Source organism: Heterodontus francisci, chromosome 41, assembly GCF_036365525.1.
Source record: "Heterodontus francisci isolate sHetFra1 chromosome 41, sHetFra1.hap1, whole genome shotgun sequence".
NCBI lineage: Eukaryota > Metazoa > Chordata > Chondrichthyes > Heterodontiformes > Heterodontidae > Heterodontus > Heterodontus francisci.
This window is the reverse complement of record NC_090411.1, coordinates 30,097,171-30,122,942: the sequence shown is the minus strand read 5'-3', so window position 1 is coordinate 30,122,942 and position 25,772 is coordinate 30,097,171. Positions and strand designations below refer to the sequence as shown.

At 47.1% G+C, this 25,772-nt stretch overlaps 1 protein-coding gene across 2 annotated transcripts in view; it reads right to left on the bottom strand.

Annotated features, from left to right (window-relative positions):
• LOC137353663 (epidermal growth factor receptor kinase substrate 8-like protein 1) overlaps window positions 1-25,772 on the bottom strand; it is an 88,300-nt gene that overhangs the window by 9,759 nt on the left and 52,769 nt on the right. For both annotated transcript variants that reach the window (XM_068020020.1, XM_068020021.1), the window contains 14 exons: window positions 25,021-25,085; window positions 23,634-23,795; window positions 22,912-23,061; window positions 21,574-21,656; window positions 19,984-20,144; window positions 16,282-16,343; window positions 15,054-15,189; window positions 13,382-13,470; window positions 8,822-8,896; window positions 7,368-7,513; window positions 5,770-5,914; window positions 3,280-3,320; window positions 2,398-2,494; window positions 1,120-1,260 (listed from right to left, as the gene is read on the bottom strand). In XM_068020020.1, coding sequence (XP_067876121.1) covers window positions 1,120-1,260; window positions 2,398-2,494; window positions 3,280-3,320; window positions 5,770-5,914; window positions 7,368-7,513; window positions 8,822-8,896; window positions 13,382-13,470; window positions 15,054-15,189; window positions 16,282-16,343; window positions 19,984-20,144; window positions 21,574-21,656; window positions 22,912-23,061; window positions 23,634-23,795; window positions 25,021-25,085 — 1,553 coding nt within the window. The remainder of the gene's footprint in view (window positions 1-1,119; window positions 1,261-2,397; window positions 2,495-3,279; window positions 3,321-5,769; window positions 5,915-7,367; window positions 7,514-8,821; window positions 8,897-13,381; window positions 13,471-15,053; window positions 15,190-16,281; window positions 16,344-19,983; window positions 20,145-21,573; window positions 21,657-22,911; window positions 23,062-23,633; window positions 23,796-25,020; window positions 25,086-25,772) is intronic.

Genomic DNA, 25,772 nt, shown 5'->3' with positions numbered 1-25,772 from the left:
CATTGAACATCAAGGGGAGATGGTTAGATTCTTGTTGGAGATGGTCATTGCCTGGCACTTGTGTGGCGCGAATGTTACTTGCCACTTATCAGCCCAAGCCTGGATATTGGGTGGGGGAGCGCGGTGGGGGTGTGGGCATGGAATATCGTGACAGGTGGGATGGGGGTGGCAGGCCGGAGGGCCTGTCGCCTCCACATCACCCAGTGATCTTCCCCGGGGGCGGGATAGGCCGACGACGGACTTCCTGGCCAGAGACCAATTGAGGTCTATTAAGGGCCAGTTAAGGGCCTCTTCCTACTGCCCGCTGGGATGTTACCAGTGGCAGGAAGGGCCTCCGCCATGCAGGGAGGACACCTTGTAAAATGAGGAGACCTCCCTGCAGGCTTTGGGGGTTGTGTCCCTCCTTTTTGGGCAATTTATGGCCCACAGAGGACCCCGTGCCCCAGGAACAGCTGTACCCTCCCCCTGGATTGCATGACCACCCATCCCCCATCCCCCCTCCCTTGCCAGGGCCTTCCGGGCTGACCCTGCCTTATCTACCCCTGTTCCGGGGTTTCAGCGCTGGGCCTGGGTCCGAGGCCTCTGCAGTACTGGGAGTGGCCACATCTCCCAGTGGCGCTGCCGATACTGATGAGCTGCCACCCATCTGATTGGCCAGCAACTCTTGGAGGTCTTTAAAGGAACACGGATCCTGCCTCCTAAAATTTCGATTCAAAAAGACAAGAGGAGCGTCCCGGGGCAGGGGCAAGAAACAGCACAGGCAGGGTTTCCCTGCCTTTTTTGCCCAGAGCCGGGACCCCCACCTCCAGCACAAAATCCAGCCCAGAACTTCAGTCTGGATTATGTCCTTGAGCTCGGGAAATGGGATTTGAACTCACGGACCTACAGTTTCAGAGGCAGCAGCACTAGCCACTAAGGCATAGCCAATGGCAATTGATGCATGACAAGTAGGGGACAGATGCGGCAGAAAAGGAAACAGCAAAGAGGGACGATTCAAGAGCAAAGATCGAACACAACAGGAGAGAAAAAGGTACCAAGCATCAATTTGTAACTGGACCATTTTTTCTGATCGGATGTGGGGTGAGAATGGCCCATTTGGCTCTGCGTGCTGTGGGTTACCTTGGGTTGCACTTGCGCATACATGTTTGAGCTGTCAACCACATCTTGACCAGCAACGGGTTCCAGGATATTGAAGGGAATGTAACCAATCTGCCCACTCTGATTCATCACCTTCCACCACCGTTTGGAATCATCCAGGACCTAGAGAGAGAAAATGCAAGTCAAACACTGTGGGATATTGTAGAAACCCATTAGCCATAGACAAGTCTTACCAACTGGCTCTGTGAGCTGAGCACCATTAGTGGATGGATGATCAAACTCAATTCCAATAACTAGAGGAACAGGAGGAGGCCATTCTGCCCCATGGGAATTCATAGCTGACCTGCATCTCAACAGACTACCCTGTTCCCCAATGCCATTTTAAGGGGTCATGGCATGATTCCTTCAAAAGTGCATGAGAGCCTCATGAGAGATCAAGTTCCTCTGTCAATGATCACCACGTAGAGGCCATCCCAAAATACGCTCCTCAGAGACACTTTTCGGGTGTCGACCCTTCCTTATTCTTCATTCTCTGTATTTATAATTTCTTTTTGTCAGCTGTCCTCTTCCTCTCCTGAAAGTACCACCTCATCATGGCGTATAGTTCCACAAGGTGCTGAAGGCTCTCCAGCCCAAGAGACTATTGTTCACATGTCAACCTTGAGGTGAGCAAACTATTTATCTGAATGTGGAGATCAGCAAGACCTCCCTTGATCCTATTCCCTTAGGATATCCTCCCGCATGGGGGGTGGAAGGACTATGCAAACACCAAACCCAAGTGACGAGGCTGACTGATTTCTCAACTCTGTAACGTAATATAATATAATTTATGAGGATGAGTTGCATAAACTTGGTTTGCATTCCCTGGAGCATAGAGGGTTGAGGGTGATCTAATGGAGGTAATTAAAATGATAAAAAGATTCGATGGGGTAGATATGGAGAAACTGTTTTCCCCTGGTGCGTGGAATCCATGGTGCAGTGGGCATATCACTAGCCTACTAATCCAGAGGGGGCAGAACCTTAAAATTACCGCCAGGAGTGAAATCAGGAAGAAATTCTTCACACAAAGGGTGGTGGGACTCTAGAGTTCCCCTCCTTCCCTCCAAAAAAAAGCTCTCAAGATTGAGAGCCATAGATTTCTTTTGGTTGGGTGAGAGTAATAAAGGATATGGAGCAAGTGTGGGAAAATGCAGTTAAGGTGCAGATCAGGCATGAATGGCAGAGCAGACCCAAGGAGCTGAATGGTCTCCTCCTGTTCGTAATACCTTCAACTGAAGAGAATCAAATTGGTGACCTCACCTCCACCTCTTCACCAGTCAACACGGAGAGCTCGTTGCTGTTTCTGGCCACAAAGTCATAGCTACATTTCATGTGCTTTGTCCCCACCTCCTGATTCCTGAAGGGAAGAGGATTGACCCTTTTACTCACAGGATTTATTTTATTTTATTTAGAGATACAGCACTGAAACAGGCCCTTCGGCCCACTGAATCTGTGGAACGACTGGACGACACAACAAGAGGTCACTGGGTAGCTCAATATACGAGTGGGAGGGCTGTAGTGTTCCCCCACATGTACTGTGCTGCACTTGAAGTTTTCACGTTTAATTGTTGATTTGCAACGTTTAGAAATTTGTGGCGATTGAATGTCCTTTTATAAATGACGATCTTATCATTCGGCTATAAGGGGAGAGAGTGGTGCAGTGGTAATGTCACTGGACTACTGATCTAGAGGACCAGGCTAATGACGTGGGGACATGGGTACAAATCCCACCACGGCAGCTGGTGGAATTTAAATTCAATTCAATTAAGAAAAATCTGGAATTAAAATCTAGTCTCAATGAAGATACCGTCAATTGGTTGTAAAAACCCATCATGTTTACTAATGCCCTTCAGGGAAGAAAATCTGCTGTCCTCACTTGGTCTGGCCTACATATGACTCCAGACCCACAGCAATGCGGTTGACTCTTAACTGCCCTGTGAAATAGCCTAGCAAGCCACTCACTTCAAGGGCCATTAGGGATGAGCAACAAATGCTGGTCCACCAGTGACACTCACATCCCATGAAAGAATAAAAAGTACTTGGAGACAGGAGCCCTCTTGCAGGGAGTTGAGTTGTATATATTTTAAGATTACAGTCCCTTAGCTTTTGCTAGCTAATGTATGAAGCTGGAATAGCACTTACCCATTGGTTTGTTTAATGGGGGCAGTCTGTGCACCTGATTGCTGGAACATAGGAGATAAGATAGTTAGAAACACACTCAATGAGCCTCAGGACTGAGAATAACTGGATGTTATTGAGGTAACTGGATAAGTAGCAGCTGAAAAGACTCTTTACTGAAAGTAATGTACCTAACCTTCGAACTCTGGACTGTTTCTTCCAGATATTCAAATTGCACTTAATGTTGAGTCTGGCTGTGCTTTGTAAATAGAGACATTGAGGTGAAGGCCCGAAGCCTTTACTATCCACACGCCAGCAAGTTTACAAAGAATGAACGATAAAAAATGTGGTAAATCAGGATGCAGTGATCAGGTGATGTCAAAATCAAGGGCACTTTTACACCATAGAGGCCAGATATATTTGGGCATCACTACCTCATATATTTTCAGAATCTTTAAATCTCAGTTAATCTAACAGGAGTACAGTACCAAAATTATCCATCTCTGTGGCTGCTAAGTCTGAACTATACTGATTTGTTTCTACAATAACTCTTTTAATTGATCAAAATGAATTATCAAATATGATACAGATTCTATCAGTTGTGGGGGAGGGAAAAATGCCTTTTTCTTCTGCCCCCGGTATCATCTTGACGTTTAAGCTGCACTACCACTTGATCCCTGCTGGCGGCAGTGCTGAGCTTAAGGAAGAGCCACAGGTTTCTCAGTACCGCCATCTGTAGGAGGTTACTGGAACTGTAGCCCTCATTGCAAAACAATGTGCATCCGTTTTCCAAAAAAAGGTCTCGTTTTTATACCAGGCTTTTATCTTGTCTCTCAGAAACATCTAAAAGGGTTTTACACACAACAGCCGCAAAGCTGTTATTCTGTAGGCATATCAATATTTGAATTAGAACTTGCATTTCTATTGCACCTATCACATCCTCAAGTAATTTGAAGGGTAGTCATTGTGGGGAAACATGGCAGCCAATCCGCACACAAGATCCCATAAGCAGCAATGACCACATGATGTAGTTTTTAGGGTTGGACTCCTCTGCTCTTCTTTCAATCGTGCCATCATTTCCATGCACCTCCGACAGTGCAGCACTCCCCCCAGTACTGAGTCTTAACTTATATTTTGAGCTCAAGTCTCTGGAGTGGAGCTTGAACTCACAACCTTCTGGCTCAGAAGGAAGATTGTTTTGAAACGGGGGCGTGAAAGAAGTTGCCAGAATGTTTTCTTTGGTGTGAATTTTGGAAGAGGGATTGCGGATATAGGATGGCTGCACAATAACCAGATCGGAAGTGTTTTATTTATTACAGGCCAGTTGCAATTACAAGCCACAAGTGCCAATGTGGCAGCTATGTTGTAAACAGCACAAACCCACAAATCACAATGAAGTGAATGTCCAGTTAATCAGATTTTTTTTTTTTGGTACTGTTGTTTGAGGGAGGAATGTTGGCCAGGATACAGGGAGAATTCCCAACTCTTCTTCAAACTCTTTGGTGGGATCATGAACGTGCACTTGAACGGGCAGCGACGAAGCTTCCACATATACCACAACCCAAGGCCCTTCACAGAGGCTTCACAAAACAAAATGGACGCCGAGCCAATGGAGATGTTAGGAGGAGTGGACAAAAGCTTGGTCAAAGAGCTGGGTTTTAAGGAGCATCTTAAAGGAGGAGAGTGAGTCTCATCCCAACCATAACATCGCGCCTCGAACGTGAGAACAAACGAGCCAATCGAACACATAGCTGTTCATGCTGCCTGTCTGCTGGTAATAATAACCCATGCCAACAGAAATTTGCATTTATATAGCGCCTTTAACATAGTAATGCGTCCCAAGGTGCTTCACAGCAACATCATCAAACAACACGACGCTGATGCACATAACGCGATATTAGGACAGGCAACCAAAAACTTGATCAAATAGTAGGTTTTAAGGACCATCAAAGGAGGAGAGAGAGGTGGAGAGGTTTAGGGAGGGAATTCCAGAACTGGAGGCCTAGGCAACTGAAGCCACGGCCGCCAATGGTGGAGTGATGGAAATGTTCACTGGGCTGCAGTTGCCAAGGGCAACGTGTACTCCATTCTTCTTAAACGACCAATTAAGGTGACATTGAGTTGCCCCAGTTTTCGTCAACTCAAATCAAAAATAATTGAACAAAGGGGCCCCCTTTTAAAAACCCAAGTTATAATTAATAAATTGAATTGTAACATTTGCCACACGCTCCAGTCTTTACGGTGCCTACATGGGTGCGGACTAGGCTGCAGAGGAGAAATGGGCGGAGCGACCATCCCCCCCCCACCCCCAGGGTCCACGCCCAACCTGGAACTGTGGATGGGAACCTCGGTCAGGCCAAGGAGCAGATCCACCAGGCGGCCCTCCGACTTGCCACTCCAATCCCCACCGCAGCCCTCTTCTCCGTCGCACACCGGCCGGCCAAAGATCCGATGACGTACATCCTGACACTGGGTGGATATTTGGTTATTGAGCGTGCCCGGCCCCTTCCGTACCTGCATCCGTAGTAACTCGTGTTTGTGTTGCAGCTCCACGGGATCCTCCCACGGGGCCCCGTTGGGGTCGAGATCGTCTGGCTGCCACCCAGACCTGAATTCTGGAATGTATGGCATTCCCCAGTATTCAGAAGGCCATTCCAACCTGCAGAGAAGGTATAAGGTTTCAGCTTGGAGTGGTAGCCCTCTGTCGGGAATATAACATGACTCCAGGAATAGAGCAATGGGTACGAGGTGGTACTGGGCTACGCACAAACCAGGAAAGTTTGCAATCGCTTGCAATCCTCCACTCACTTAACTCACTCCAACCAAGGTAGCAGTCGGGGCACTGCATTTGGCTTGACTCCATCCCCCTTCACCGCATTACAGGAAGGAAGTGAATGCACCAGAGAGGGTACAGAGATTTATGAGGATGTTGCCAGGAATGGGGAATTTTAGCTATGAGGAAAGATTGGATAGACGGGGGTTGATTTCTTTCCAGCAGAGGCGGCTGAGGGGAGATTTAATTGAGGTGTATAAAATTACGAGGGATCGAGTGGATAGGAAGGGTGATGGCTGATGGAATGGCTGCATTTCTCAACATAGAATCATCCACAGGAGGCCATTCAGCCCATCGTGCCTGTGCTGGCTCTTTGCAAGAGCTATCCAATTAGTTCCACTCGCCCCTGTTCTTTCCCCAGAGCCCTGCAATTTTCCAGCACATTCGGCCCAACTAGTCCATGCAGGGTTTATACTCCACACGAGCCTCCTCCCACTCTTACCTCATCTCACCCTATCAGCGTATCCTTCTATTCCTTTCTCTCTCATGTACTTATCTAGCTTCCTCTTAAATGCATCTATGTTATTCATCTCACCACCCCACGTGGTTCTCAACCTTGCTTCCAATCCCTCCCTGGCCTCGCCTCTCCCTATCTCTGTAATCTCCTCCAGCCCTACAACCCTCTGATATCACTGCGCTCCTCTAATTCTGGCCTCCTGAGCATCCCCAATTTCAATTGCTCCACCATTGGTGACTGTGCCTTCAGTTGCCGAACCCGAAGCTCTGGAATTCCCTTCCTAAACCACTCTGCCCCTCTACCTCCCTTTGCTCCTTTAACACACTCCTCAAAACCTGCCTCTTTGACCAAGCTTTTTGGCATCTGTCTTAATATATAGCTGTCCTTATATAGCTCGGTGTCATATTTTGTTTTATCATTCTCCTGAGAAGTGTCATTTTATTATGTTAACGGCGCTATATAAATATAAGTTATTATGGGAGCGAGTTCCAACTCTCACCACTTTCTGGATAAAGAAGTTTCTCCTGAATTCTCTATAGGATTTATTAGGCTGTCTTATGTTTAAGGACTCTGGTTTTGGACACCCCACAATCTTTTCTACACCTACCCATCTAAAGACCTCTATTGGGTTACCCCTCGGCCTTTCCTTTTCTAGAGAAATCAGCCCTAGCTGTTCAATCTTTCCTGATAGTTATAAACTCTCAATTCTGGTATCATCCTTGTAAATCTTTTTTGCACCTTCTCCAGTTCCTCTATATCATTTTTGTAACATGGAGACCAGAACTTTGCTCCAACACAAGGACACTGACTGGTGGTTCCTACCTTGGCTTGGTCCAGTAGTCTCCTAGTGACTGCCACTGTGCCATCTCTGTCTCGTTTAGGGTGCTGGTCAGCAGGTGGACGGCATCATTGGTCAAGAATGGGGTGGCAACTGACTGAGCAACCTCCAAACCCGTGGTCTGCACCATCTGTGCAGGAGCGAAAGGATAACAGCAACACCGTCAGAACCCCTAGCTCAATCCTACCGATCATTTACATGGACAGATAGGTCAAAGAGGGAAGGGGTCACGATGCCTCCCCGATTTGTGCAGTGTTTACCATCTACAAGACGTACTGCAGCAACTCACCAAGGCTTCTCCAACAGAACCTCCAAAACCTGCAACCTCCACCACCTAGAAGGACAAGGGCAGAGGCGCATGGGGACACCACCACCTGACTTGGAACTATATCGCCGTTCCCTCATTGTCGCTGGGTCAAAATCCCAGAACGTCCTACCTACCAGCACTGTGGGAGCACCTTCACCACACACAGACTGCAGTGCTTCAAGAAGGCAGCTCACCACCACCCTCTCAATGAGCAATTAGGGATGGGCAATAAATGCAGGCCCTGCCAGTGATGCCCACAATCACCAGAATGAATAAATAAAGAAAGGTTAAAAATGGGCTCGATTGTAACTCCATGACTAGTGATGGTCTTTGCCATGCAAGACCCAAGAAAGGCCCCATTTGGAGCCTGAATCTGGTTCAAGTTGACCGATCTGGGTACGGGCAGCAAATGGGTCACTCCAATTGGCTTCAGTGCCCTTGGGTGAGGGGGATGGGGGCATCAGCCAGAGTTTTTGTTCTAATCACTGTCTGATGCTCTACTCCGGATATGGTAGTCTATTGATTATGGACCATGTGCCCTGTGCCCTGGCGTCAGGAAATAAAACAGGCATCAAAGATGAGGGGTTGTTATGTAAAAGCCAACTGGCTCACGCTTCAGGGGAAGGAAACCTGTGGCCTTTACCGGTCTGGCCTACACGTGACTCCATTCCCAAGGTATTGCCTCTTAATGCCCTCGGGGGCAAGTAGGGATGGACAATAAATACTTGCAGCACCAGTGTGACTCTCACACCAGAGGCAGATTAGAAAGAAAAACTCTGTTGGAAAGTGTGTGCATCCAGATGAAGGGAGGATTGGGTTTGCCTGTGATGGCTGTCGCAGTCGAATAGCCCGATTGCTGTCTAAGCTCCCACAGTCACGTTCCTGCAAATCTCTCCAGGTCACAGGTGCTGCTTCTCAGGAATGAGAACTGGGCGAGGAGTGGGTGTGTTGACTGTAGCAAGATAATCGTAAGGCTGAATGAACAGCCTGAAGTCAATGCAGCTACTGCCAGCTGTTCAAGGAGCGATGCTGATGGGATGTGCACCCCCCCCCCCCCACCCCACCGCCCAGCTCAAACTATGACCCAAATCTTAGGCCTGAAGTGAGAATTGTAGAAAGCCACGTGCTTACCATGTCGAGGGGTCCAAACAGGAAGTGGATTAGTTCAGTTGCGTTGGGGTTGGTGATGTGGTTCTTCACCCGTGCCTGGAAATAAGAGCAAGCGTTGGTCAGATTGTACCTTCCCTGTTGACCAGTGCACACCAAGGCCCTGACTGCTCCCTCAATCCCAGTGACAGGTTCAAATCCATTCACCTCCAAATTCCACAGATCACTTACATTAAATTCACTCTGTCTCTATTGTTTCACTTTTGGTTTTTGACGTCTTTGCTTTATTATTCTATGCTTAAGGTATCAAAAAGTTAATACGAGGAAGATAAAGGGGTGGATTTTATGCGAGCAGCTGGGTCTTGGCCACTGGCTGAGGAGCCAGCGAGAGCTCCGTGTCGCCCCCTCTGGGGAAGGCCATTACATTACATGCCAATAGATAACATCGGATCTTAACTGAATTTAAGGAACCCAGCGATGGAAGTCCCGCCTCATGAGAGCTGCCAGCCAATCAGAGGCCAGCAGTTCATTCTTTTTTTTAAATTTCCAAAATATACTTTATTCATAAAAATCTGTAAAAAATACATTACCAAACAGCATCAAGTCAAAAAATACAAACAGTGCAAAGCAGGTCAGTTTCCTTCAATACAGGAGTGAGTTGCCTCACAACCCTTCCATTTCATTTTTCATGCCAGATACATTTTTACAGCACACGAACATTTTCCTGGATACAGTTCGAGGGGTTTCCCATGGATCCAGCCCCTCCATTCAGCTTGGTAGGGGGGACCTTACACTGTGGTCTTTCCCCATTGAGCCTTTGCTGCGGCTGCCCCAAGCTTTAGTGCGTCCCTCAGCACGTAGTCCTGGACCTTGGAATGTGCCAGTCTGCAACATTCGGTGGTGGACAACTATTTGCGCTGGAAGACCAGCAAGTTTCGGGCAGACCAAAGGGCGTCTTTCACCGAATTGATAGTCCTCCAGCAGCAGTTGATGTTTGTCTCGGTGTGCGTCCCTGGGAACAGCCCATAGAGCACAGACTCCTGTGTTACAGAGCTGCTTGGGATGAACCTAGACAAAAACCACTGCATCTCTTTCCACACCTGCTTTGCAAAGACACATTCCAGGAGGAGGTGGGCAACCTTCTCTTCCCCACCACAGCCACCATGAGGGTATTGTGCGGAGGGGGTGAGACTTTGGGCGTGCAAGAAGGATCTGATGGGGAGGGCCCTTCTCACCACCAGCTAAGCTACATCTTGGTGCTTGTTTGAAAGTTCTGGTGATGAGGCATTCCGCCAAATGATTTTGGCGGTCTGCTTGGGGAACCATCCAACCGGATCCACCATTTTCTTTTCCCGTAGGGCCTTGAGGACGTTCCGTGCAGACCACTGCCTGATGGATTGGTGGTCAAAGGTGTTTTTCCACAGAAACTGTTCCACGAAGGATAGGTGGTACGGCACAGTCTAACTGGATGGAGCGTTCCCCAGCAATGTGACCAGGCCCATCCTTCGCAACACCGGGGACAGATAGAACCTCAGCATGTAGTGACACTTGGTGTTTGCGTACTGGAGGCCTACACACAGCTTGATGCAGCCGCACACGAAGGTGGTCATCAGGATGAGGGCCACGTTGGGTACATTTTTCCCACCCTTATACAGAGGTTTGAACATCGTGTCCCTCCGGACCCAGTCCATTTTAGATCCCCAGATGAAGCGGAAAATGGCTCAGGTGACCGCCACAGCGCAGGAGTGGGGTATGGGCCAGACCTGCGCCACGTACAGCAACAACGTGAGCGCCTCGCACCTGATGACCAGGTTCTTACCCACAATGGAGAGAGATCGCTGCTCCCACATGCTCAGCTTGTGTTGTACCCTGGCTACACACTCCTTCCAGGTTTTGGTGCATACCCCGGCCCTTCCAAACCATATCCCCAGCACCTTCAGGTAGTCTGACCTGACGGTGAAGGGGACAAAGGATCAGTCAGAGGCCAGCAACTCATTCACTGAGCAGCACCATCAGCACCCACCTGAGGCCTAGGATTGTCAAGGGACCCAGACCACAGGTGAGTCATGGCGGGACGGGTTTCACAGGGTGGGGTTGTGGGAAGGAGATTGTAGAGGGGGGTCAGCAGCAAGGACAGGGAATGGCTCTCAGCGCCACCCCCCTTCCTGATGCCGGGTCCCTCAATCAGGCACTGTGCCTTTTAATGAGGGACGCCCCACTCCCCTGTGTGCTCCCCATGTGGAAACAGGCCCGCTTGCCGCTGGGCTAATACCAGCAGCGGTGGGACGCAGCCCTTAATTAGGCATTAATTGCCCACTTAAGGGTCTCAATTGGTGGTTGGGCAGGAAGGCTGCCCATTGGCCTTCACGCCATGGAATTAATGGGGTGGAGGTGAGAAGGTGGCGGGGTCCTCCATTCTGCCCGATTATATTCTCTCACTGCCTCCAAAGTCGCTGTGGCGGGGGGAAGAGCATAAAATCCCCCCCACAGTATGGATAGGATACAAAGTAAAGCTCCCTCTACCCTGTCCCATCAAACACCTCCAGAGCAGAGATAGCATGGGTGAGATACAGAGTAAAGCTCCCTCTACACTGTCCCCATCAGGCACTCCCAGGACAGGTACAGCACGGGTTAGATAAAGACTAAAGCTCCCTCTACACTGCACTCGCAAACACTCCCAGTGCAGGCACAGCACCGGTTAATGCAAAAATAAGCTCCCTTTATTCTCCCACAGCTTTACAATATAATGACAACATCAGAGGTCTTTGCATCTGCACCTGGGTGACATTTTCACTTCTCACCTTAGTCATTAATCACATCCTCTGAGTAAGAAAATTATGGACAGTTTTGACCTCGAGAGACTTCACTGAAAACTTAGCTGGGACTGCCTTAAACTTGTTTCACATTGGCCTATTACTGCTGTAAGAGAGAGAGAGAGGATGCGCGGTGGCTGTGGTGGGGAAGAGACGGTTGCCCACCTCCTCCTGGAATGTGTCTTTGCAAAGCAGGTGTGGAAAGAGATGCAGTGGTTTTTGTCGAGGTACATCCCAAGAAGCTCTGTAAAACAGGAGTCTGTGCTCTACAGGCTGTTCCCAGGGACGCACACCGAGACAAACATCAACTGCTGCTGGAGGACTATCAATTCGGTGAAAGACGCCCTTTGGTCTGCCCGAAACTTGCTGGTCTTCCAGTGAAAAGAGTTGTCCACCACCGAATGTTGCAGGCTGGCACATTCCAAGGTCCAGGACTACGTGCTGAGGGACGCACTAAAGCTTGGGGCAGCGGCAGCAAAGGCTCAATGGGGAAAGACCACAGTGTAAGGTCCCCCCACCAAGCTGAACTGAGGGGCTGGATCCATGGGAAACCCCTCGAACTGTATCGGGAAAATTTTCGTGTGCTGTAAAATGTAAAAATGTATCTGGCATGAAAAATGAAATGGAAGGGTTGTGAGGCAACTCATGATTGTATAGAAGGAAACGGACCTCCTTTGCACTGTTTGTAATTTTTGACTTGGTGCTCTTTGAAACTGTTTGATAATGTATTTTTTTTACAGATTTTTATGAATAAAGTATACTTTGGAAATAAAAAAAAAATGTTTCCTTCCATCAGTCTGGGATGGATTTGAACTCACTTCCCATGCTAGAATGTTGGTGTTTAACCCATAACATTATCCAATTCAAATTGTCTGGTTGGGGTAAATACCAATCACTCTCTAGGAAACTGGCAGAGGTGTGTCACAACAATAGAGGCATCAGGAATAAAGAGAATTTGGTCCGTAAATGGACAAATTCTCTATATTCAGCAGGGTAAGGGTTACTCACTGTGTAATTGCATGGAGTTACTGTTTATTCAGCAGGGTAAGGGTTACTCACTGTGTAACTGTGCAGAGTTAATGTTTATTCAGCAGGGTAAGGGTTACTCACTGTGTAACTGTGCAGAGTTAATGTTTATTCAGTAGGGTAAGGGTTACTCACTGTGTAACTGTGCAGAGTTAATGTTTATTCAGCAGGGTAAGGGTTACTCACTGTGTAACTGTGCAGAGTTAATGTTTATTCAGCAGGGTAAGGGTTACTCACTGTGTAACTGTGCAGAGTTAATGTTTATTCAGCAGGGTAAGGGTTACTCACTGTGTAACTGTGCAGAGTTAATGTTTATTCAGCAGGGTAAGGATTACTCACTGTGTAACTGTATGGAGCAGGTTAAGGGTTAAGGGAGGCTCACTGTTGTGATTGTCACTTGTTCCTGTGATCCACAGTTAACACTACAATCGAGAGTTTCAAGGTGATCCCTTTAAGCACAACAACCATTAACATCATATGCACAGTTCATTAGCTGCAAACCTCTGCAGTCTCCAAGAATTTAAATGGCATTGGTAAACTGCTTTCAGTTGAAAGAGATTAAATCCACATCGACAATGCCCCAGCTAGGCATTCAGTCCTGACATTTAGCTCTCAACTAGACACATTTGGCCTGGCCCCTTTACAGAATCTAACTGCAGTCAGGTCATGAACACTGATGCTTGATACAGTCAAACCGAGATCTTTTGAAAGGCCCTTGGGCCTCTCTGTTTGATGTCTTGCTTACCAGCAGGCTGAAGGAGTATTTGTACTTCTGAAAGACATCGACAAACTCCTCCTGGGTCGGGGGTCGCGCTTTCAACGTCAGGAGACCCTCTGAAATGGGGAAGCGATTCGATTTAAAGTGTGAACAGACAAAGCTGTGATGGCCAGACATCGTAAATAAAAAAAGACATGACATGCTGCAAATGCACAACCCATTGAGCATTTGAACTGGAAAAGGCAGCTCCGGACAACAGGTTTGACCTCCTGTCGGAATTGGGATGAGCCGTCTGACTTTCCTGAGAAAAGAGCTTGCATTTTCTATCGCACCACTCAGGACAACTCAAAGTGCTTCACAGCCAATCTGTGCACAGCACTCTCCCACATACAGCAATGAGATAAATGACTAGTTAGGTGGTGGTGTTTGATCAAGGGACAAATGTTGGCCAAGTACGCCAGGGAGAACAGGCAGATGGGGGGGTCTTGGTTTAACGTCTCATCTAAAAGGCAAGGTAGCATTCCTTCAGTACTGCGCTGAGTGTCAGCCTCAAGCATTGGCTCAAGTCCTGGAGTGTGGCCTTGAAGAAGGAAGGTCGAGATTAAGAGGCGAGCATATTACAACTGAGTCAAGTTTGGCACAAAGGATGCCAAGCTACTTGGCATTATCAGTATCCAATGCCCTTCCATCAACGTGAAGTGTCTAGTGATAAAAGTCAAAGAGGAAGTTAAGCAGTCATTGGGAACAGTGCGCAATGCAGCTGGCAGTATAACTCCAGTCTGGGATAGGTACCCACTTTACCAAGCACTGTTATTTTAATACATTATTCAATCATTCCATCTACCAATTTGTAAAATGGTATATAATTTATCTCCCTCCCCCTTGATCAATGGCCTGTTATTTTTGGAAGGGTTCTTGTCACTGTTCCCCTTCTGGAGGGTCCAGTCCCACAGGATGGCCTTGGCCAGCTTATCCAAGAGCTCCTTCTCCAAGTGTGGAATCCTAAATTTTGGAATTCCCTCCCTAAACCTCTCCACCTCTCTTTTCTCTTTGAAGCTGCTCCTTAAAGCCTGCTTCTTTGACCAAGCATTTGGTCACCTGTTCTAATAACTCTTTCTGTGGTTTGGTGCTAAATTTCTTACTGATAATAATCCTGTGAAGCACCTTTGGACATTTTACTACAATAAAAGCGTTATATAAATGCAGAGTGTTATTGTATGCTTTCTCTGCAAGTATTGGGAGGTGATTATACTGGGGGTGGTGCATCGTGGGCGGATCCTGACATCACCCACAGGGGCCCCAGTCAGTCTCTGGCTAGCAATCAACAACACTCAGCATTTATATAGCACCTGTATCGTAGTAAAATGTCCCAAGGCACTTCACATGATTATTACCAGATAGAAAATTGACATCGAGCCACATAAAGTGATATTAGGACAGATGACCAAAAGTGCGGTCAATGAGGTGGGTTTTAAGGAGTGTCTTAAAGAAGGATGGAGGCAGAGAGGCTAAGGGATATATAATTACAGAGCTTATGGTCTAGACGGCTGGTTGATTTCTCTAACGGCAAGTTGTGGAGCCTCCAATTGATGCATTATTTGAAGTGTAACAAGGAATTCATCTTGGGAATTGGATTCATTTCCACAGACGTCTCCCCAATGTCAGGGGCCCAGGTGGAGCCTGCCTCTGTTCTACATACCCCCAGTGTCTTTTATACTCTTCTTCTTCCCCATTCTGCTCTTCTTCCTCTGGTCCAATATCTTAAAAGCTTCAGCTGTTTTCTGAAGCCTTACCATGAAGGCCTCGATATCGTCGAAAGTGTGATTGAGAATCATCTGGAAGAGCAGTGAAACAAAGGGGTTCAGCGGACATCTACTAACAAAGTCAACTTAACGCACACCCCTTCCTGGCAACTTTAGAATGGCTCCATCCTCCCCCACAAGCTCCCAATAGACCCTCCCGTCTGTTTGTCCAGGTCACTTCTAGGTCTTTGAAGAGCGGTGCCCCTTTCCCCCCTCTCAAACCCATTTAGAGCTTCCTTTCCCCACCCCAGAGGTGCCTTTTCATGTAGAACTGCCCCGCCCCCCACTTCCACCTTTTTCCCACTCATCCCTAAGGGAAGGAAGAACTTCCATTTATATAGCGCCTTTCACATCCTCAGACGTCCCAAAACGCTTCACAGCCAATGAAGTACTTTTGAAGTGCTGTTGTAGTGTAGGAAATGTGGCAGTCAATTTGTGCACAGCAAGCTCCCACACACAGCAATGTGATAATGGCCAGATAACTAATGTTTTTAGTGACGTTGGTTGAGGGGTTAATATTGGGTAGGACACCGGTGAGGATGCCCCTGCTCTTCTTCGAAATAGTACAGTGGGAAGTTTTACGCTCACCTGAGAGGGCAGACAGGGGCCTGGATTTAACATCCCATCTGAAAGATGCCACCTCTGACATCTCTAATTGAGATGTTTAAAATGATTAAAGTGTTTGATAGGAGGCAGATAGAGGGAAACCATTTCCTCTGGTGGGGGAGTCCAGAACTAGTGGGTGTAACCTTAAAATTAGAGCTAGGCCGTTCATGGGTGATGTCAGGAAGCACTTCTTCATACAAAGGGTAGTGGAAATCAAGAACTCTATCCACACCCTGCAAAAAAAAACTGTAGAGGCTGGGGGTCAATTGAACATTTAAAATCTGAGATTAATAGATTGTTAGTTGAGGATATTAAGTGCGATGGAACCAAGTAGATGGAGTTAAGATACAGATCAGCCAATATCTAGTTGAATGACGGAACAGGATCAAGGGACTGAATGGTCTACAACTGTTCCTATGAGAATAGCCTAAGTGAGACTGACGGTTGAGAATGGGAGTCGAGTTAATGACTCCAGTGCTCTGGCCTAACAGTTCCTGTGCTGTCGAAGGCATAACTCACCACATCTCGAGTGGCCCTCTGCTCAGCTATGTCCACTATGACTCCACCGGTACCATTGGGTTCTGCAACGAGAATAAAATATTGACAACAAATACCAATGGTCAACTGAGACTAGAGCACAATGGAAGGGCCAATGTTTGACTAAGTAAAAGTAAATACGTTTCGTATTGCTGAAGAAAGAGACGTGCTGTTGAAGCTTTTCATCTTGCACTCATCAGGACAGACGCAAGAATGCCAAATTTCAAAGGAAGAAACAATTTATACAGCACGGGTAAATGGTGCTGATTGGTCCACTCTGACTGGTCAAGGCGTTGCCACGGAGAATGCACCAGGGAACTATTGTCCACCGTGCTTTTGTTGAATTCAAAAAAGTGCAACGCCTGGATATGTTCCTTTTGCCTGCAGAGGACTGGTCCCTGCGTATGAATATATGTAGCTTCTAGCAAGCGTAAGTGAGCCACAGTGCGAGCCAGACTGATAATCTTAAATTGGTTGCTAGTGTAATTCTTAGTACAGTCGGGATTGTTCAGTAAGTGCTGTCCAATCATGAATCACATCTAACATTAGACATTGTATTCTGAGTTTTGCAAGTACTGGCTGGTTGAGTATGGTCAGTACTCTGCCTATTGTGAACAGCTGAAGTGACATGCTGTTTGATATGATCTGCCAGTTGCTGGGTCATACGGCCTACGTGCCTGGCATTGCACTGGCACTGGAATTCAAATACCACATTACTCATTTGTGTGGTAGGCAGAACATCTTTTTGGCTTGATGGCAGCATCCTCTTAGTGGAAAATACCGCTCGTGTTGCTACTGCATAGTAGCAGTGTAAAACGGCTAGCTTCGCCTGTTGCTCAAAGTTTTGAGACACCTTACCCTTCCAGGGTAATTGGAGGCAGACTGGACACTTTTTAGGTCTGAAGGTGGTGGCCTTAGGCCCATTTGTGCGTATGCGCAATACACCACGAGTAATGATCTGATCAGGGTAGACATTACCCCCCAGGATAGCTTTGATGCGCCTTATTTCGGCATCAAGCTTGCACAGTGAGGAAATGGCTTGGGCCCTATTTATGATATTTGCTTACCGTTGCACGTTTTTTGAATTAAACAAAGGCCAATAGTTCCCTGGTGCATTCTCCCCGGCAACGCCTCGACCAGAGTTGACTTGCCAACGAATCAGCACCCTTTTCTCATGTAGTATAAATTATTACTCCTTTTGAAATTTGGCATTCTTGCATCTGTCTTGTTGAGTGCAAGATGAAAACTTTCAACAGCATATCACTCTTTCTTCAGCAATACTCATGTTCTGTACTACCAAGTGACTATTTAAATAAGTTTTGTTTAGTATTGGCCACAGCAACTTGAAGGCCCTCACAGGTATATGTGCCATAGGTATCCAAGCTCAACTGAGAGGGATTTAGTGTTGAAGTGGCCAGGAAAGATCTCATGAGGACCATGTGCCTTGTGGCAATGTGCACCAGGATTAAGCCACAGCAGGATGGTAAGGTCCCCTTGCCCAGTCTGGCCACAAGATGGTGGCAGAGTCATTATTGATTGATCAAGTCCAACACCATATGGAAAAGAGCGTGCCAAGACTGAAGTTGGACTGGAGTCAGGACGGGAGGTGAGATTGGGTCAGGTCTAAAGTCGGGACTACAGTGGGATTGGGATGGGATGGGACTGAGTGGGATTGGGCCAGGACCGAACAGGATTGAAGTGGGAGTTGGTTAGGACTGCAGCTGGATTGGGTCAGAACAGAATGGGATTAGGATGGGACTGGAGTGGGATTGAAGTGGGATTGGGTCAGGACTGGAGTGGGATTGAAGTGGAATTGGGTCAGGATTCGAGTGGGACTGGAGTGGGACAGGCAGAACTTTTTTTAAAAACTTATTGGCATTGTCACTCTTTCTGTTACCTTCTGTCTTGCTATCTCTCTCTTTTCTCTCATTCTCCCTTTCTCACTAACTATTAATCCTTATACCCTTCATGTCTCATCTATAATCACTCTCACTTTCTCACAAACCCCTTTCCTCTTAATTTTTCTCATTCTCTCACTCTCTCTCTCTCACACTTTGACTCTTCCTTGCACTCATTTCGCCTCTCTAGTTGTCTCACTCTTTCGCTCACTCATTCTTTCATTCTGTCTCTCCCTTGCGTTTCCTTAGTTGCTTTCCAACTCATTCATTCTCTTTCTCTCTGTCCTGTTGCAATCTCTAAGTTGAATGTGTACAGAGCTTTCGACATTTGGAGAGTCTTCACAGTGAATGGCAAGAGTGACACAGATTGCGAACCCATTTAAAGCATACGGCATTAAGTGTATTTTTGACTGTGACACACATAGCCAGTTCCCCACAGTGACATTGTTGCCTGTGTTCATAAGATGACCGCATCAGAATTACCTCATACTTTGAAAATGTGAAGGTAAGTAATGCTTGCAGACTCTCATCACACACACTGAATCATCTCCCCGGAGGTCAGATATGAAGAGTTTATCACTCAATAAACACCTCATCAAACTAAGTGAGAATCATTTTCTGCTTGATGTTAAGGAAGCTTTTCAGTGAAAATCTGATCTAGGAATCCCAGAAGTTTTTATATAAGAATTGTGAGTCTTGTCCAGGAATTGTAATTCTCCATTGGACTGTCTATAGCAGAAGTAGTCCATATATCCAACAACTTGCATTTATATAGCACCTTTATCATCGTGATATGGCCCCAGGAAGCTTCACAGGAATGTTATCAAACAAAATTTGGTCCCACATAAGGACAGGTGACCAAACGTTTGGTCAAAGAGATAGATTTTAAGGAGCATCTTAAAGGAGGAGAAAGAGGTGAAGAGGTTTAGGGAGGGAATTCCAGAGATTAGGGCCTGGATGGCCGACGGGGTACAGAGGAGGTTTACCAGGACGTTGCCTGGTCTGGAGGGCATTAGCTATGAGAAGAGGTTGGATAAACTCGGATTGTTTTCACTGGAACGACGGAGGTGGAGGGGCGACATGATAGAGGTTAACAAAGTTATGAGTGGCATGGACAGAGTGGATAGTCAGAAGCTTTTTCCCAGGGTGGAAGAGTCAGTTACTAGGGAACATAGGTTTAAGGTGTGAGGGGCAAAGTTTAGAGGGGATGTGCGAGTTAAGTTCTTTACACAGAGGGTGGTGAGTGCCTGGAACTTGTTGCCGGGGGAGGTAGTGGAAGCAGGTACGATAGCGACGTTTAAGAGGCATCTTGACAAATACATGAATAGGATGGGAATAGAGAGATACGGTCCCCAGAAGTGCAGAAGGTTTTAGTTTAGACAGGCATCAAGATTGGCGCAGGCTTGGAGGGCTGAATGGCCTGTTCTTGTGCTGTACTATTCTTTGTTGGCACGGCCTACAATGCTGGAACAATTAAAATCAGGGAACGCACAGGAGGCTAGAGTTGGGGGTACGCAGAGATTACACAGACTTGTATGTTGGAAGTTAGAGGAGGTTACAGGGATAGGGAGGGGGAGAGGCCATGGTGGGATTTGAAAACATGGATGAGAATTTCAAAATTGAGACATTGCTGGAGTGAGCACAGGGATGATGGGTCAATGGGGACTTGGTGTGAGTTAGGACACTGGCAGCAGAGTTTTGGATGAGCTCAGGTTTATGGAGGATGGACGATGGGCGGGCAGCTAGGAGAGCAGTGGAATGAATGGAGATGAGCTTGGTTCCTTACCTGTGTTGCTCACTGCAGTCACAACTGAATATGATGGCGGTAATGATGACGCACTTTGAATTGTGCTCATGGGGTTGTATATGGCTGGTGCTTTGGGGGCCATCTTTAGGCGAGGGGAGGGTGGTGAGTTGCTTTGTTCATTCATTTTCTCTTGGTTAAATCTGGAAAGAAGAACAACATAATAGGATCACATTATCAGATTCATGCAGCACAGAAGGAGGCCATTTGGCCCCACGTGCCTGTGCTGGGTTTTTGAACGAGCTGCCCAATTAGTCCCACTCCCTTCCCCTTTACCCCATAGTCCTGTAATTTTCACCTCTTCAAGTATTTATCCAATTCCCTTTTCAAAGTTACTATTGAATCTGCTTCCATAGCCCTTTCAGGCAGCGCGTTCCAGATCACAACAACTCACTGTGTAAAAAAAATTGGCACCTCACCTCTGTCTCTTCTGCCAACCACATTAAATCTGTGTCCTCTGGTCACTGACCCTCCTCCCTATGGAAATAGTTTCTCTCTACTTACTCTATCAAAACTGTTTATGATTTTAAACGCCTCTATTAAATTTTCCCTTAACCTTCTCTGCCTTCACTGACTCACACTGGGATATGTTTGTGAGTGTCCCCAATACCCACCAGTACATAGCCTACCTTTTCAGATGCGACCCCTTGGCAGTGTGTTGCCAGCTATTTGACCAGGGTGGGTGCAGGAGGGAAGTAAACTCAACCCTCTCCTACCCTGAAGCACAATTCCAGCAGTGTTGACTGGGTAGTAATCAGTACTGAGATCTCTAGTTGACAATCAAGCTTCCCTCCTAACCAAGGGAACTGAGACCACTTGGAAAATTCTTCCCCCAGCTGAGACCGTCCCCCCCCCCCCCACCCCCCACACCTCAACTCAGCACAGGTTAAACAAGGGTCTTTCACAAACAAAAACAATTTGCATTCACATCGCAGTTTCAACAGAATGAAAATGTCCCAAAGCACTTCACAGGAACATCATCAAACAAAATTTGACACCGAGCCGCATATGGAAATTTTTTTAGGACAGGTGGCCAAAAGCTTGATCAAAGAGATAGGTTCAAAGGAGCGTCTTAAAGGAAGAGAGAGATGTATAGAGGATTAGGGAGGGAATTCCAGAGCCCAGGGCTCAGGCAGCTGAAGGCACGGCCGCCGATGGCGGAGGTTAAAATTGGGGATGTGCAAGGGGCCAGAATTGGAGGAGCGCAGATATCCTGGAGGGTCCTAGGGCTGGACAAGGTCACAGAGATAGGGACGAGTGAGGTTTGGAACAGAGGACGAGAATTTTAAAATCAAGGCATTGCCAGAGCGGGAGCCAACGTAGGTTAACGAGCACAATGGGTGATGGGTGAGAGGGACTTGGTGCGAGTTAGGATAGGGCAGCAGAGTGTTAGATGTGCTTAAATTTATGGAGGGTGCCAGGACAGTGTTGGAACAGTCATCAGTACCACACTGGGCAGTGCACTTAGTCACTGGGCCATTGGGGACAACAAGGCCAGTTCTGTATTTGACTCTCTCTCTCTCTCTCTCTCTCTCTCTCTCTTCTACCCCCTCCCTCTTTCCAGGAACTCACCGGAGAGCCTCAGGTCTCTCTGCCCTTCCTCCACTCTTCAGATCTGTGATCGCACTGTTGATATCGGACTTAATCAGGTCAGCCTGCGAAATAGAACAGAGTGAGGTAGTGCTTGGTCAATATTTTGTCGGCTCGATCGCAGAACCTCAGGTTTATCTTTCTTTTGTTTTCAATAGTCATAAACATTAGTAATTTAATCTAAGACATTATTCTGCATTAATTGTTTCTCCAATACTACATTAGATAAAAGGGAACAATTTGTTCCCCTTTGGTGCTATACAGCTTGCGTGTCAGTTTTCAAATATGCATAGTGTGCTCTCGATTGAAAATTGTTTGCTCTTCAGTACCGTATGCATGGTGTTGGCCTCCGTCCCAGGGCTGGTACAGATACAGTACACATGGGAACAATTCCTCGTGTCTGGGACCATATGCCCTGTATGTGTTTCAGTGTCCTGCCCCGCAAAAGTACAGTATATGCAAATGTGTGTCTCCGTCGATCTAAATATTAGTACATTCATGTAATGCTGGAAATACACATTGTGTGTTGGACTTTTTATGTGGTTCTGTGCATTTATGAGGGGTTTTGGTAGAGTAAGTAAGGAGAAACTGTTTTCACTGGCAGGAGGGTCGGTAACCAGTCGACACAGATTGGCGGAAGAACCACAGATGAGATGAGAATTTTTTTTTTACACAGCAAGTTGTTGTGATCTGGAACGCGCTGCCTGGAAGGGCGGTGGAAGCAGATTCAACTTTCAAAAGGGAAATTGGATAAATACTCAAAATTTGAAAAATATCAGGGCTATGGGGAAAGAGCAGGGAGGAGCGAGACTAGTTGGATTGCTCTTATAAAGAGGCAGCACAGGCACGTTGGGTTGAACGGCCTCCTTCTGTGATCATTCCATGATCGCCAACTGTGATTGGGAAGAGAATCAGCAGAGACCTGGCAGAAATGGCCCTTTAGGATGGTGGGACATCGGAACACCACACATGGAAATTTTATCCTTGATGTATTTCTCTTCTTTTGGTGGCTATTGGCCCCCTCAAGCTCACCACCCCTCCCCCATCATTTGGACCGCCAACCTATGCCAATGTTGCCTTTATAACAGTTCCCAGATGGTAGAATAGGGCACCCAGGCTTCCCTCGCTGTGGTCTGTAGCGAGCGAGACTGTCCCTTCCATTGGCAGGATGATATGCGTGAACATCAGACTGGACAGCACAGGAGGCTGGCAAGCCAAAGGTCAACGTTAAAAGTCCCACCCTTCACCGCCCAACCTTCAAATTGTTAGGGTGAGAGAGAAATGGGGTTGGTATTCCCTGGCCTTGCCCCTCGTACTCACCCCAACCTCAGAGCACTGGAAGAAGTGGATATCAGGTTTAGCCTGATGGGCCTCCTTGCAGACCAGGATCAGTATCGAGTTAAACCTCCAGTTGTTCAGCAGCGCGTCGCATTTCTCTATGGCAGTCAGCGGATAGGTCTCCAGCTCATCCTAAATGGAGCAGAGCAACAAATCAGAAGAAGGTTAAGTGATGGGTCATCAGCCGCCGCAGAGATTAGCAACACCATGTTGACCACTTCTCTGTGGCAAACCATTGAGGTCAATTACCAGCCTTACCAGCTGAAGGACCATTTGTTTGACCCCAGACCACATGTAGGCAATGCCAATGGATGTATGACAGCAGAGCAGTTATATTACTGGATTTGACGTAAGCTCAAGTCCCACCTCAGCAACTGGGGAATTTAAATACAATTACTTAAATCAAATCCTGAATAAAAAGCTATTGTCAGTAATGGTGACTATGTAACTATCAGATGGTTGTAAAAACCCATCTACTTCACTAATGTCCTTTTGGGAAGGAAATCTGCCATCCTTACCCGGTCTGGCCTACATGTGACTCCAGACCTTAAGTGCCCTCTGAAGTTGTCACTCAACTGTATTCAAGAAGGTGGCTCCAACATCCTCTCAAGGGCAATTCGGGATGGGGTGTGAACGCTGGTCTTGACAGTGATGTGCGCATCCCAAGAATGGATAAGGTTGTCATGCAGGTACTCGTGACTTACCTTGGATTCGATGTCAATCAGGCTGACAGCTGAGCTGTTGACTTGCAGCAGCATTTCCTGGGTCCAGATCCTTCCTTTGCTGTCCAATGTCTTCAGTTTCTTAATGGACTCCTCCACGGTCTGTGTCTCCTCCCCGGGACCCAACGGGAAGGTGGTCAGGTGCTGCAGGGACCAAGTAAACAGAGGCAGAGATTAAAGAAAAGGGGAAATCTGAATGGAAGAGAAAGGATCAACGGGAGCAGCAAATATTGGGATTGTAAGGTGAAAGGTCAGTGCACCGACATGTTATGTCATCTAGACATGGATGAGATGCCATTAATCTGGGCCTGCTTTGGGCACCAGGCTTGTGAACAGAGAGGCCTGAGAAAGTCCTGAAATTGGTCCTGGGGCCTATATCAGGTCGAGTTAGCGGCACCGGTCGTGCCTTCATTGGCAACAACAACTTGTATTTATATAGCACCTTTAATATCCCAAGGCGCTTCACAGAGGCATTATAAAACAAAGTATGACACTGAGGCACAGAAGGACATATTAAGTCAGATGACCAAAAGCTTGGTCAAAGAGGTAGGTTTTAAGAAGTGGGTTAAAGGAGGAAAGTGAGGTGGGGAGGTGTAGGGAGGGAATTCCAGAGCTTAGGGCCTAGACAACTGAAGGGGTGGCCACCAATGGTGGAGCAATTAAAATCAGGGATGCACAAGAGGCCAGAATTAGACGGGCGCTGATATCTTGGAGGGTTGTGGGGCTGGAGGAGATTACAGAGATAGGGAGGGGATGAGGCCATGGAGGGATTTGAAAACAAAGATGAGAATTTTAAAGCTCACAAGAAAAATTACAACAGCGGGATCTGTGACGGGGTGGAGTTGGATCAGGCAGTGGGGAGGGCACTGATCGCGAGGGCTGTAGAGGTGAAGGAGCGCTCCTGGTCCTCTGGCTCCACAGGAACATTTCTTAAATTATTTATCTTTTAATACTTCAAGTTGGTGGGTGAAGAATCCTGAGCAGAGTAGGCTCACAGCTTGCCCCATTCATCAGTAATAGATTCTGTAGAGGGGTCCTTCATTAGGTGTTAGGACTCCCTATTGACATATTTAAAGGGCCTAATGCCTGGTTTAGGTGTCTGTCCACTCCTTATAATAATACAATGGGATCAACCCCTGCACAGATTGGACGCAGCCTGCCCCAGTGCTAAATCAGCCTGCTTTTCAGTCATTTTGCACCACCAGTCATTTTGTGAGGTTCTGGACGGTTGTTGTGCCTGTAGCTCAAAAAAAGGCAGGAGAGAATTGGCTGGAGGAGGAGGAGGAGGGGAGGGTTTTGAAAGAAAACCCTGAATCTAAAAAAAAAGGAGCTTTCAATTTTACCAAAACAATGTGACGCTCATACTTACATTCACGTAGTACTGAGACTGATCGTCCATTATAAAGTTGGAATTGGAGTATTTCTTCCTTTGCTCTGTAAATCAAAATAAGGATTACAGGTGAGGCGAAAGCCTGTTAACAACAAGGTGAACAGACTCTCTGTTTAGTGAAGGCGTGGTACTTAAGCTTCAGCAGGTTTAGGCATGGCAAGCTAATGTCATTAGGCTTATGCAGCTACTTTCTGTCCATACGTCTGCCTCCTTGAAAACACACACAACTCTATGTACATTTGTTCCCCTTGATATTTCTTTCACTGCCTCTCTCTCTTTCTCTCTCTCTCTGGTTAAAGGCATTACCTTCACCTTTTCCTCAGTGGAAATTGGATTAAGTTGCTTTTAGCAAAGAAAAATGACCACTTGCAGATTCCTCTCGTAGCCTACAGAACCAGATTCACATTACCTGTTCAACCAGACTGTCTGGTTGCTGTTTGTGCAAAAGGTAGGCACCAGGATAGCTCGAGACGAGATCTTTACTTCTCAAATATTTGGCTAATGTTTTCCTGAACCGGGGTGAGCTCAGTGGACAGATGATTTGGTTTCTCTCCTCCTCTTCTGCTTTTAATCTCTCGCTGGGCAAGGGGCAAAGCTCCAGGGGTGCTATCCACTACCCAATAACACACCCAACTGACCACTCTTCACATGCCAACCCAGACATCAGCAGGCTGTTCGACCGTGGTGGGATATGGTAGTGAAACTGACATCGACATGCACACACTTGGGGG